Below are 14305 nucleotides of genomic sequence, written 5' to 3'. Positions count from 1 at the left end.
CAATGAACCTACAGTTGACATGGACCTGATGGAAAAATACGACTAGCCTGATAACGTATTTAGCTAGCTTAATATTGATTAACATTCATGGCGCCAGTTTAAGAAGAACCTGATTTATCACACACATTATTTGTTTTAGCCTCCCATTGAGGAAACACAGGTAAGAGCGCTTTTGTACTTTGAGAAGGGCACCGTTAGCAGCTCCAACCGGACAGCTAATACACCATGGAAACTTGTTAGCCTGATCGCTCATACTAACATTGCGTTGATTGTGTTGGGGTTAGCGCACCAGGGTTTGAAATACCGGGCTTGTCTAAAGGGTTTGTGAAGGTGCTGTAAAGGCTGCTCTGATCTGAAGTATAATGTGGCGGATAGAACTGGTTTCTGTTTTAGCTAGTGACTCCATCACTGTGAAAGTGCCATATAGTTCATAGAGCCCACACGTAATTTGAAACTTCTTTCTCCCACTCAGTGTTCAGACCATAGACTGAGTACTGAAGTATTACAGGAGTGATTTGGACTGTGGGTTGGGGGCTGTCAAACTGCATTCTGAACAATAAACGGTTCCCCTGAAAGGCAAAATACAGCCTTTTACATAAACTCAGCAAAAGTAAAGTGTTGATTCAAGTGTCTAAGCTCAAAACCCAGAGCAACACGCTAAATTGATGAAGTCATCAGGTGGCACTTAATGGAGATGTCAGTATTACACCCTCAGGGTTATTATGCTTGTTCTGATTTTACAGCTGTTGTAAGTAAAGCAAACTGAACTGTACATATCACAGAAATGATCTCTTCTTCAACTATGTTTTTACTCTATGTTATGTTATGGCAGCAGCTTACAGGAGTTGTGCCAGGGTTGTTATAGGCTCCCCCTGTGCGTAGTCAATTGCATTTTAGGCATTCTATCTTTTTGTCAAAGGAAACCCAAGCTAAAGGGTTAAACAGTAGCAACACCTAAGGACATTTGACATTTGTTCTTAATAACCTGGATTTCTAACTTTTTCCAAAAGAAACACCAAGAATGCCTAAAAGTGTAACTGAATATTCTCCAGTTTCTAAATCTTAGAACAAGAAGATCAGCATCATCAGCATGTGACATCTCATGTAACAGATAGGAGCGCTGTAAACAAAGCCTGTGGGCCTTTGGGGATGTGATCGAAGAGTGTGTTTGTGATGTGGGATCTTGATAGGCCGCACTTTGCATGAAAACATTTCCTGGTCAGACAGCAGTCAGAAATGCACAGCAGCTGATTCGCCTTTGTGTTGATCGAAGCTATGTTGGTGGTGGATGGTATGATTTTTTGTGTGTGTGTTTTAGCTGAGCTCTCAAAGTCATGGGCCACAATTCAGAGGGACTTGCATTATCATCTGTCAGTTTGGGAGTAGTCATAGATGTGGTGATAGGACCAGCTGTTTTGTGCAGATTAGGTTTTGCCGAAGTTAATGAATCAGTGAATAATTGATGTGGTTTCTTACTTAGCTTAATAAATCTAACTTTATCCCATTGGTAAAAAAAAAATACAAAATAAAAACAAAATCACATAGTCAAATATATTTAGAATATTAGTTCAGGTTTATTTTTACACCTGAGTTACTGAGACTTTTTTTTATTACCACACAAATGTGGGTGTTCATGGTATTTGACAAGATTAATGTTGACACATTAGAAGAGTTACACAATCCACCAGCAACAGTAATCCAGGTCACATGAGAGAGAAGGCCACTACAGCACACAGATAAGGGTAGACTGAGTTTGGGCAAAATTGTGGTTGTGATGCATGTCTGATGTTTCTGATGAACCATTTTTCCTTTTTAAATGTAAATAGTGTTTAAACCATAGAATCATTTAAACTAGTAATTTAGCATGTGCTGTATAATTGTCTAGTGTTTAGTAAGCCGACTTGTGGTCCCATGAAAACTGAATTGACAAAAAGGTTAGTGTGGGAGATGCAATGGCATCAACTCTAACTTCTCATTATTTTTTGTCTTTATGGAGTGTCAACAAGTTTAAGAGATGTGGACATTTGCTCATTTCTTTGTATAGTTTGTATAGAGAAAAACACATACATGTTTATTTTTTTTATTTTAGATACTGTATTAATCCCAAACATTATTTAAAACAAAGATGCATATAATGTTAATTAATTGGTTGATTTTACACAGCAAACAAAGTAGCATTTAAGCATTCAGATGAACAGATACATACATGTTATCTGAATTTACAGCATGAATTTATACATTCAGAAACAAGTTATTGACACTACTGTGAAGGTGAGATCTGATCATATATGGCAGGTCTAGTTTAAGAGTAAACATCGGTGAAATGTCACATAGATTATTCTATTAAAGGTGGGAGCCATTTAGTGCTGATCAGGTTTGAGACGCAATGACGTGCCTTAGTTTAGAGAGAAGTGCACCGTCTCATACACTGTGTACCGTGTGCAGTTTATCAATAAAGAACGTTAACAAAGACGGACTGCTCATTGTTACAACAATAAAACATGACAGTTTATAACAGACAGTCTGCTCACACGAATGGAGCCAAACAAGTTCATATTTTCTTTACAAATGTTTGCATTTCTGGAAAGTTGCTTTTATCCCACCGCCAATAAATATATATATAAAGATAGCAGGTTGCATGCATAAGCATGTTTAGTGTCCTGGTGAATGGCGTTGTGCCGACGATTCTTTATTCTGTTTAGCTGGCGGGCCAAAAATAACACATTGTAAGACAGAAGCCGCGGGTCATATACAATCTGACAGCGGGCTGCGATAAGCCCGCGGGCAGGACTTTGGACACCCCTGCTTTAGAGGAAGTGCTCTGCTGGAACCTTGACTGCTGAAAAAGCATCTCTGATGCTGTCTCAGCTCACATGATCCCATGGTCATGTGCTTTTAGAGGACCTCGCTCTCTGTGTCTACCTTAACATCTCGTGTAGCATCTGTCATCTACATCATCTACCCAAAGTGGGTTTCTGGACCTCCTGAGGGGTCGCGAGTAGATTTCCAGATATCATTACAAATAAATAAATAAATGTATTTATTTACACCACAAGGTTAACACCACAGGGGTCCTTGGAGACTTTCTGGAGTTTTGCAGACTGACGTGAAAGCATGTGACACCATTTGGTTGTACGTATTTGAAATACTTTTTCGGCTCTGGCTTACATAAAGAATAAATACAGATTGCGGCTTAAAGTGCAGGAGAATTAAAACAGAACGGACCTGCTTTGTTACATGCACAGTGTCCATCCATCACATTAGCTGAGCTGTTCTGCACACAGTACAGGAGTCAGCAGCACATTATGCACAGACACACATTTATGCTTTTGTCCTGTTCTTACATTGGGGCTTCTTTGACTAATGTCACTCTCTTCTTTTACTAATTGCCACTTTCGCAAACCCGATAACATGGTGGTTAGGCTTTGTTCTTTATGTTGTTGTTCTGCCTCTGCTAAACAACGGTCTCTCTCACCTTTGTTTGTGGGTCGCAGTCTTAAAAGTGTTGGAACCCATGATTTACGCTATCTCAGTGTAGTATCTGTGTAGCCAGAACATTGTGTTAAAAGAACACTGCACACTTGTTCTGTTTGTGTCAATAAGGAGGTAAAAGGATGCAAGTAGTAGAAGTGAAACCTGGGGTGTCATGGTTTCATGTGAATGGTTGCCACTTGTTGCCTTTGACTTAATGTTGATTTTGCTGAGTTATTATCATGTCTTGTGATGTAAGATGTTTTTTTTATTAAAGGCATAAAGGAGTATTACTTGGTTGCACTAATGATCATTACTGTTTCACTCTTTGGTTAGAGAAAAGACATTTTTCATTCTCACTCAGGCTACATTAACTGTTGTCTTTCTGCAGGGAGGCTGATATTCATCTCTCAAGTTCCCAGGCATCCCTCAGCCTGTCCTAATGAAGGCCGAGCAAGAAGGAGACCTCCTGGAAGGTAACTGCTTAACATAACAGATACATGGCCATCATGTTACAGCCACACTCACCATGTTCTAAAGCAGTTATGTCAAACAAACGCGTTCTCTGCCTGTATGTATGCAGGGATGCTCCAGCACTATTATTCTGATCTTGGAATATGTGTCATTTTTGCCTTTTTGTTAGCTGTGTTCATCGTGGTGCAACTCAGCTGTGGGAGTAAAGGGTGGGATTTGTTGTTTTATTGACATCCTCAAGTCTGTATTTGACGTACATACCGCATCACTTCCCTTTTCTTTATGAGTTATTTTTAAAGGCACAAGTCAGAGTGTCGTGACATCTAATGTGATAAAAGCAGAGTCATATAAAAGCAGGGACATAGTTAGGCAACAGTGGACTTTAGGACTGGCAGTGAGCTGGAGATGGAGGGACGTAAGAATGAAAAGTCCAGATTGAGTGAGTAGCACACTGCATTTTTTCAGTCTGAGATTTGTTGGAAAGAATAATTATATATCTTGGAATAGCTTTTGAGTAAGTCTGGTTTTTTATATAATCCTTTTCCTTTCTTGTGTTCTCTAAAAACTTGTTTGTGGAGTGCTTGGGTTTAAGATCTGAATGAGTACTATGTGAGTACAAACACATGTAATATATGGTTTTAAACTAAATCACTGTTTTAGAATGAACAATTCATTCTTTTTTAAGCTTATCAACACTGATGTATGTGCCGATTGTATAGACTGTAAACCATTATGGTAACACAGCTTCTCTCATGAGTATAACTGACAAAGGCAATGTTTTGTTGATATTTTGAAGCTATAGTAACAGAAAACATTTGTTAACAGCTGAAGGAAAGACAATTAGTTCCACCAACCTGTCATTTCTTTTTTTTTTTTCAATGGTAGACTTACCGTACTCTTCTCTGGTTACTAAGTCTTGTTGATTTTCTTCCCTGTGGTTTGTTCAGAGGGCTGCTCTCAGGAGAATGGAGTTCAGACCAACCCTTACAGTTCGATCTCTCCTCCTGCCTCACCCCTGGACCAGGATGAACCTTTCTCCACATACTTTGAGGATAGGGTGCCCATTCCAGAGGATGTTAACCAGGTACCACCTCACTCTGCTCATATTTTGTGCCCCTATATGATTTAAAGTTAAAGCAGAGGTATTGAAAATAAAGTTCTCCTGTGTGGCTTGCCCCTACAGGTTTTTAGCCTCCGTAAACTCTGGGCCTTTACTGGACCTGGGTTTTTGATGAGTATTGCATATTTGGATCCAGGAAACATCGAGTCAGATCTGCAGTCTGGAGCTAAAGCTGGCTTTAAGGTGATGAATCAATAAAGCTGAATGTAGATGCATATAATGCACGCTTTCACCCCATATGTGAGGAAGTGATTCTACGGTTGATGTGTTGTGGTTTTATTTAAGAGGTACCTTGTTTCAATTGTGATACAGCAGCAGCTCATTGTCCATCCTGAACATAAGAGTTTTTGAGGTATTTTGTGCAGGATGGAGTGTCCTGTTCTGAGTTTGCCTTTCATTTTTTTCTCAGCTCCTGTGGGTGCTCCTTGGAGCCACCATCATTGGGCTGCTGTTGCAGAGGTTAGCTGCACGCCTCGGGGTCGTTACAGGCATGCACCTGGCTGAAGTCTGCAACCGCCAGTATCCCACTGTAAGCATCATCCTGTCTTAACTCTGCCTGCCTTATTGTTCTTTAACATTATCCCAACTTTCCTTGTAAAATCACATGTTTATATGTCAATTTCTTAAATTCTGTAAATATTTGAAGTCATTGTTTATGTACAGGTACCTCGAATCATCCTTTGGCTGATGGTGGAACTGGCAATCATTGGCTCAGACATGCAGGAAGTCATTGGCTGTGCCATTGCTCTCAACCTTCTCTCTGTGGGCAGGTAAACATCCTAAATGTTTGTTGTTTAAATTATACAAAACATATGGATAAGAACTAATTAAACACAAAATACAAACTCTTCTCTTTCTCCTCAGGATTCCACTGTGGGGAGGAGTTCTCATCACCATCACTGACACATTTGTGTTCCTGTTTTTAGACAAATATGGTGTGCTATTCTCATTTATTTATCTGCATTAGTTTGATTCATACTTTCCAGTGTTCATAAATGTTTAAATCTCCACAGGCCTGAGGAAACTTGAAGCTTTCTTTGGATTTTTGATCACTGTGATGGCTCTTAGTTTTGGTTACGAGGTAAGTTTCCATCCTTTTTTCAGTTTACGTCTTGTTTTAATACTGTTTGTGGCTGCTTAACATGTTTGACTATTGTTTCTTGTCTTTAGTATGTGGTAGTAAAGCCAGACCAAGGAGAGCTCCTAAAGGGGATGTTTTTACCCTATTGTGCCGACTGTGGGCCTTTGCAGCTGGAGCAGGCGGTGGGAATTGTAGGTGCTGTCATTATGCCCCACAACATTTACCTGCACTCAGCACTGGTCAAGGTTAGAAACTAGACTCTTCGAACAATGCTGCTTTAAGAATGTCCTTTAAGTGTCCTTAAGAATTTAATTAAATTTTTGTCTCTGTTATTAATCAGTCTCGGGAAGTTGATCGCAAGAATAAGAAGGAAGTGAAGGAAGCTAACAAGTACTTCTTCATTGAGTCCACCATTGCACTCTTCATCTCCTTCCTCATCAATGTCTTCGTTGTTGCAGTCTTTGCTGAGGCCTTCTACAATAAAACTAACATGATGGTGGTGAGTAAACAGTATGAAGATTCCATCATCTATACCGAGCGCCATTGAAACTTGTGTTTGTGATTTTGAAATGACGAAGTGTGAGCACACAGTGCCAAGTGTTTGAAAATGACATGTTTACTGATTGCAGAATGAGGAGTGCAATGCAACAGGCAGTCCTCTCTCAAATCTCTTCCCTCTCAACAATGAGACACTGGAAGTGGACATTTACAAAGGGGTATGTCTGGTCAACATTACTAGTGCCATAAATGTTTAAAACTCCTCACACTGTGTGGCTTTGTTAATAATCGCCCACCTGTTATTAAACAATTAATAGGGATTCATTTGCAGATGGATAATTAGATGACGGATACTTTCTCTGTTCAGGGGGTGGTCCTGGGCTGTTTCTTTGGCCCTGCAGCTCTCTACATCTGGGCTATAGGGATTCTGGCAGCTGGACAGAGCTCAACGATGACAGGCACTTACTCTGGGCAGTTTGTGATGGAGGTGAGACCACCTGCTCTGTATACAGTATATTTATGTATTGTATTGTGTGTACAAAAAGCTGTTATGAGTGTGACATCATGTTTTTGCTCTTATGTTTGCTAAGGGCTTCCTGAACCTGCGGTGGTCTCGTTTTGCACGAGTGCTGCTGACCCGCTCTATCGCCATCACGCCTACACTGCTGGTAGCCATTTTCCAAGATGTTGAGCATCTGACAGGGATGAATGACTTCCTCAATGTCCTTCAAAGCATGCAGGTCAGGATATGTTTAAAAGGTCCACGTTTTAAGACATTTATTGACATATGCCATATTTACTGCTCCTTTTGTGTAGTTATTAGCTTGTGAAGTATTCACTGTTTGTCTTTTCTCATCCAACAGCTGCCATTCGCTTTGATTCCAATTTTGACCTTCACCAGTTTAACGTCCATAATGAATGACTTTGCCAATGGATTGTAAGTGACATGTGTATTAAGTGTTATGATATATTTTAATAATAAAACTGCCATGAATATGCCGTAGTCTTTACATGCTGTCAATCAAAACAAAAGTAAGATCAGTAATCCCCATGGTCTGATAAAGTGTCTTTTTGCTCTAGAGTGTGGAAGATATCGGGAGGCATCGTTATCTTGGTGATTTGTGCAATCAACATGTACTTTGTGGTCGTTTACGTGACAGCGTTAAACAGTGTGCCTCTCTACGTCACTGCTGCTCTTCTCTCCATAGCCTATATAGGCTTTGTAGTCTACCTGGTGAGTAAGATTTCAGTGATATGCTGCACTTTGTTATTGTCATACGTTCATCGTAAGAGAGGGTTGTAGCATAATTTTTTAAAAATTAGACCTTCCTTGACTTTCTTTGTTGCCTATAACTACGCATTGACTGATTTTTCAAAACAAGGTAAAAGAAATGTTGTCCATGCTCACTTCAGGTGCGAGCATAAATGCATCCTCACTTGTCTCCTGACCTCTTGCTCTTTTCCTGGTTGTCTGCAGTCATGGCACTGTCTGGTTGCCCTGGGGGTTTCCTGTCTGGACTTTGGAGGCAGGGTAAGCAATCAACCTGCTGTGTTGACAGAGGAGCGGTCTGAGTACAACTCCTAGAGCTGAATACGACAGTAACCACCAGCAATTGTCTTTCCTTTGGAACACAACCAGGACTGTTCAAGATCGTGTAGGATCTTGAATATACATCCTCTGCTAATGTCACATTATTGTTTTGTGTGGGGCTACATATTAACATACATTTTAGGATCCCAGACATTCATTCTACACCAGCGCAACATAGTAGGTGTGTATTTAGTAGATAAGTCTTTTGCAACTGACATTCTCTAATATAGTATTTTTCATTATCTTTATAGTATGTCAGCCTTATTTCAGAAAGACCAGTTCAGCTTGTATTTTTGCACCAGGTTTTCACAAGCTTTGAATCTCATAACAATAAAACACCCATAGCAGCACTGAGGAGACATGACACAGTATTACCACATGAAACTTTTTTCCCCACTGTTATTATTGTTTCTTTGATGTTAGCAGCCAGCAGCATTGGCTCAGTTACACCAGTTTGTTGTCATGTCCGCAGGTCTGACTATATACTCCTCAATTTAGAATTCCTCATTTTTTTCACTCCTACCTCAGCATCTCGTGTAATACTCTGTCATCTACATCATCTACACTATCTCAGTGTAGCATGTGTGTAGCAGTTTGAGTCACTGGATCTGAATATCTAACAATCCATAAACGTTTCTCAGAGACTAAAAAGCTCCAAAAGATATCCAGCCCTAATTTTGTGCTGAAAAGCTTTTGGTTTCAAGGGTTTTTTTGAAATTGTCTAACACGGCAAAGACATGAAATGTTAGTTTTAAGCATTATTTCACTTGTGTGGAGTCCTTCATGTAGCTTTGTTCTTCACATCCAAAGTAGACATCTATCCAATGCAGCAACGTCTGTCATAATAGATTTTAGATGATGATGGTGATGATGATAGTGAGGTGAAAGATGGACTGAATCTCATTTAGAAGACTGATGTGTAGCCGCCTTGTGAAAGCTGTTGTAATAATGTGATTAAGGAGTGATAATTCCTAAATACACGTTGTAGATACGGTCCCTTATTTGTGCATTAATAGTGAAGGAAACTGCTCTGTTTTTTTAAAAAAAATAAAAGCTCCGTTATCAGAGCCTCCTTTCAGTGCCTCAGTAATCAGACTGTCAGAGTCTCTGATTGACATGAGCAGTGAAGTGTGCTTGAGTGGTTTCAGTCCTTTCTTGTACTCAGAGCTTTGAGGAAATTATTACCGTATGTCTTTTTTTTGTTTGTTTCATTTTGTGATACTTAAGCTCTTTTTGTACATGTACAGATTAGAGATGTTGGAATTGTATTCTCTAACAATGTTCTATTACAACATATGGTTATGATAGCTTTTAGCAGCTATTTTAATTGCTATGAATACAGACATTTTTATTAAAGATCAGGGAGTTGTAATTGTTACGATTTATTTATGTAATGCATAATTCTAAGTGACCCTCAGAAGTCGTCCCTCAGTTTAAACTACTACGGCTGACCAACACAGCCAGGTTAAATCACACAGTGCTTAGACTGCACTCTGTTGTACCAATTAATTGTCCTTGAATGTGGCACTTGGTAGTTCATAGCGTGATGGAAAGGCAAAAGTCTGAAAAATGCAAATATTTGATATATTTGTATCAACAATAAAACCTGAACTAAAGGTGAAGTAAGCCATTCAAATCCAGTGTATTCATTGCCAGATGTCTCCTTTGTAATTCCTTCATCAAGTCCTGGGTCAGCCACAGGACCACATTGAGGTGCCCCTTTATGAGGTGCCTGTCTGGCTTCTTCTAACATAGAGCTGCAGCTTTGATCCTTGAGGCCCTGCCAGTCTGAGAAGGGCTTTAGGCATGTCCATGAATTTTGCGGGGCGGAGGCTCTGAAGAAGAATTGAATGGAAGTGTTTGGCACGGACGGATGGCATATTCCACCTTTCACAGAGGTTCAATTTAAAGATCACATAGCCGGTTTTATAAAACAATAAACATAACTAAAAACCTAATAACATGCATTGAGTTATGCTTTAATAGCAGCTGTGAATGACTAAGTGCCAAAAGTTCTGGTCCATACCCAGTCAGCACTGGATAAATGCAGAAAGAGTTAAAGAAGAGGACACTAATGTGTCCAAATCTTCAGTGAAGTCATGGAGGTGGTGATGATGCTCATGTTGTGAATGAGCTCCACCCAGGACACTACCAACATTTCATCAAGATACAAAACTGTAAAGTGCAAGTTTATATTTAGACTGTGCACTCTGTATGAAACTGCACTGAAGCACCTAACTAAGAAATGTTTCAAGTAAGATGTACATGTATTAACCAATAGGAATGCTGTAAATGAACCTGGTCAGGTAGCATTTATGCACAGTTAAGGTCTCAGGTTTCCATGTAGTATTTTCCTGGTAAATGTTCTCTTTAGTGGTGGTAGGTCTTGGTCAGGTTGAGGGTCTGTGGTATTGAGTTCTCAAAAAGATTTTACTAGTGAAGGACCATAACTTGACATTTTTCAGGCAGTGTGAGTTCATGCAGTTTTTATATCATTACCTCTGACAAACCCACGTGGCAACCGTCCAATTTCACTGTTACTGACAAAACTGTACACTCATGTCTGCTCTTTGGGACTGTTCTTTTCTGCTGGATGATGCACACCATGTGTCCAGAATAAATGCAAATTATGGATATATGGACATTTGTTGGCGTCTTCTGTCTGATAGCATAAAGAAGGACTTGTGATCTATGTGTTTGTAAAACATTTAAACAAACTAGAATGTTTTCTCATTAAAAAAAACATTGATAATTATTTCAGCTTGTTGGACAAAGTGACCTTCCTCACTGACAAGCTTGTTTTTATTTATTATGTAGGATGAGCAGGAATGAGTGGGTGTGGCTCCACAGACTGCCATTTGAAATGTTGTTGTAGGTTCCCCTACACTGTGAAAGGGGTGGAGCAAACATTGTTTAATCTGTCTCACCACTAGGTGTCACTGAGCCCGACACGCTAGCCATCATTTAATTTAGTAGCACCTGGCAGTAGGCCGTAGAAACGCTCTTTTTTCAGGGCTATCCTGGATTAAATGAGGAAAGTTAAGATTTGGAAGGTAACACTTTAACCCAAGGTGAGCACCTTTTAATTAATAGAAAATCAATCGATCTCAAATTGTAAAACTGATCAACAACCAGCATTTACATGATTCCTTTATTTGGCTTAAAATCTTTTAAGCTACATGTTGTATGTTTTTGGTATGTTGACACGTGTGTTACCGCAACTCAGATGGCTTCACAATGGTAAAGAGCTGTGTGTGTGTGTGTACTTTCATTGAAGCAAAGAATATATACTGATATTTTAGACCTGAGCTGATTTATGTGATGACTTGACAAACTGTGAACTGTCTCAAACCTCTGTGTCCTCTTTGTCTTTCAGATGCCGTTGGGACCGTCGCGTCACACAGACATTTACCTCCTGAACGATATGGACACTGATGCGGTGGTGGACAGATAATATGCTGCCAGGACGCTGAACGGCAGTGACTGTACATCACTAAAGCGGGACCACTGAAGCTCGGCCAGTATGTGTTCACCTTCCCAGTGCCTAACAGGCTTTAAGTGTCCTTACAACACACCAGCAGATGTCTAAAACAGTGATTCCATCGCAAACGTCTCAGTAGCCTCGCACAACAACATAAATAAATATCTGAGCTTTAAAAGAAGACATGTTACTGAGGCTGTGACACACTGAACTGTTACCCCACTACTCCAACAGGAGAGCACACAGTGATAGAAGGTGCCAACAAGACACTTAAGTTATTACATGACCATTTTTTTGACCATAAATCCTAAGATAACCTAAAAAGACTTTATTTTGATATTTTGTCAGAAAGAAGAGCCCTTTAAAATGTTTTTGTTTTGTTTTGTTTTACTTTCAGCTCCTTTTTTTCTACATATGAACCTAAAACCATTAAAAAAAACACACCAGGAAGACACAGAGGCAGATCAGATGTGAGGGCTGTATGATTAATCCATTACATCCCTAGTTTTTACATCTCTGTTGGTGGGCAGTCAACTACCTGATTGATTTAAAGATCTAAATATTCTTTAAGATATTAAAATTACCCAAGAGGTTGTAGTTAATATATTGAATATGTACAAGTTATTTATGTGTAATTGGCCACACAAGCACTCTCTTTGTGTTCCATTTTGCAAATATTGCAAAATGCATGTTTGCTGGTGGAGATGTAGACCTTTGCACTATAACAAAAATTATACAAACATATACATAAATATATGGATTAGACTAATATTTGGCAGTTTAAAGGATTTGATGATCCTTTATTGTAGTTATACAGTAATTTAGGGACAGTGTGGCAGCTTACACATGACAAACTTTAAACTACAGGATAATTCATGTGTACATCTTTCAGAACATCTTCACATTCCCATGTAACTAAACTGAATTTTCTGTTATAAACCAGCAGCAGAGGTTAAATGTGTGTTCAGTAAATCTGGAGGCCATCATTAGTTTCTTTTGGCCCGTGTTATTCTGTATTTCTTTCTCTTCTTCCGTTTTCATTGATCTTGGGTCAGTTTTGTTTAGAAACTCTTTATGTATGTGCAGTTTATAAATGATTCTTTGTTTAGTGTTCCCATTACTGCAGCAGCTAGCCTTTTTTGATTAAGCCCAAATGTGTGCAGAGAAAAATGTTACATTATATTGTTAATGTGCAGGTGAGGTGACATTGAGGTTACTATAAGGGCTGATTGATAAGTTTTATTCTAAGGTAGGAGGAGATAAGTCATATATTCAATGCGTGTCTGAGAGTCCACACTGGTGATGCCTCCCATCCAGGACTGTGGAGCCTGTTCACTTGATTTATCACCCTCTGACTATCTTTCCATCAAGATCAAAGGGGGCAGGTGCTGGTTTCAAAAATTCATTTGTATTTGCACATACTTATCAATCAGCCCTCATGAGGTGTTCCTACGTGTTGTATTATTGTGGAAGCAACATGAAGCATGTTCCCACATCCAGAGAAGATGTCTTGTAACTGGTGCACAAGAGGAGTTTAGAATAGAACAAAACATTAACAACCTGTGTTAGCAGGGCCGGCCCAAGGCATATGCGAAATATGCGGTCGCTTCGGGCCCCCAAGAGCACCAAAAGTCCATAATCAAATATATATTTTCTATTTGAAAAAATAACATTGATTAATACAAACGAGATGATATTACACAATCAGTAGCGTGTATTACACACAGTGCAGCCTATAGGATGATGAAGCATCTGATGCTGAGGTGGTGGTATGAAATTTTGCTTAGGGCCCCATAAAGGCTTGGGCTGGCCCTGTGTGTTAGCTTCACAACAGTTTGTCACACTGTGACTTGCCTGTCCTCTGGTGTGCTTCATATACCAGGCACATTATGTAGCACATCTCCAAAGCAGTGTAACCATGAATTTTTAAGAAAGGGAGAACACACACACACACAGCAAAAGAGACAATGCATGAAATAATAACATCAAACAACCAGAGAATCCTCCATAAAACAAAGAAAAAAGAGGAGTGACTGCTGGTTTCCCCCTGACCAAATATCAAACTGCACTTTTTGTTGTGTTACCACCACTGTGCCTCCTGTCTTCACCAATGTGCCTTATTCTTAGAATTTAAACCAAACAAACAGCACTTGATTTCAGATTTTTTTATTATTTTGAGTAATTATTGATAGAATTATAGAAGAACAAAAGAGTTTGTGTTTTCCTACATATTTCCATACATTGTCCTTCTGACACCTGACAGTGTTACTACATAACAAAACTTGTTACTAGGGAACTTATCATCCAGCACCTCATAAAAATATACTGCATCAAATGTTGCATTTTAAAATATTATTTAGCTGTCTGGGTTTATTTCCAACTGCTGTGGTACTTGTTATTGTATCTCTGAAACTCATTGCTGTCACTACAGTCATTACTGTAGTTGAAAGCAACTGGAATGGTTGATGGATATTTTAGTATTGGCCATGTGTGTGTTTCATGTCTGAATGCACCTGAATAAAAAGTTATTTGTATGTAGCATCTTCCTCGTTGATATTTTATTTTACAAAGTTGTAACTATATAAAAAG

The 14305-nt window shown here is 39.2% G+C and overlaps 1 protein-coding gene across 3 annotated transcripts; it reads left to right on the top strand.

The window, feature by feature from the left end:
* The first annotated feature begins 3 nt into the window (after window positions 1-3).
* LOC114435712 (natural resistance-associated macrophage protein 2-like) lies at window positions 4-14254 on the top strand. 3 transcript variants are annotated; one of them, XM_028405624.1, is made up of 17 exons: window positions 4-160; window positions 3863-3947; window positions 4893-5029; window positions 5129-5248; window positions 5475-5594; window positions 5729-5835; window positions 5930-6000; window positions 6079-6146; window positions 6236-6391; window positions 6487-6645; window positions 6776-6862; window positions 7012-7131; window positions 7235-7384; window positions 7508-7581; window positions 7725-7878; window positions 8122-8175; window positions 11612-14254. In XM_028405624.1, exons 2-17 carry the CDS (start codon window positions 3914-3916, stop codon window positions 11687-11689), a joined length of 1689 nt encoding a protein of 562 aa, XP_028261425.1. In that variant the 5' UTR covers window positions 4-160; window positions 3863-3913; the 3' UTR covers window positions 11690-14254. The 3 variants fall into 3 exon arrangements, with proteins under 3 accessions (XP_028261425.1, XP_028261426.1, XP_028261427.1); XM_028405625.1 differs by lacking the exons at window positions 4-160; window positions 3863-3947 and adding an exon at window positions 4250-4384; XM_028405626.1 differs by lacking the exons at window positions 4-160; window positions 3863-3947 and adding an exon at window positions 4340-4459.
* Window positions 14255-14305: the final 51 nt, after the last annotated feature.

This window comes from Parambassis ranga, chromosome 5 (assembly GCF_900634625.1).
Source record: "Parambassis ranga chromosome 5, fParRan2.1, whole genome shotgun sequence".
NCBI classification, from domain to species: Eukaryota; Metazoa; Chordata; class Actinopteri; family Ambassidae; genus Parambassis; species Parambassis ranga.
This window is presented reverse-complemented; position numbering and strand designations above follow the sequence as displayed.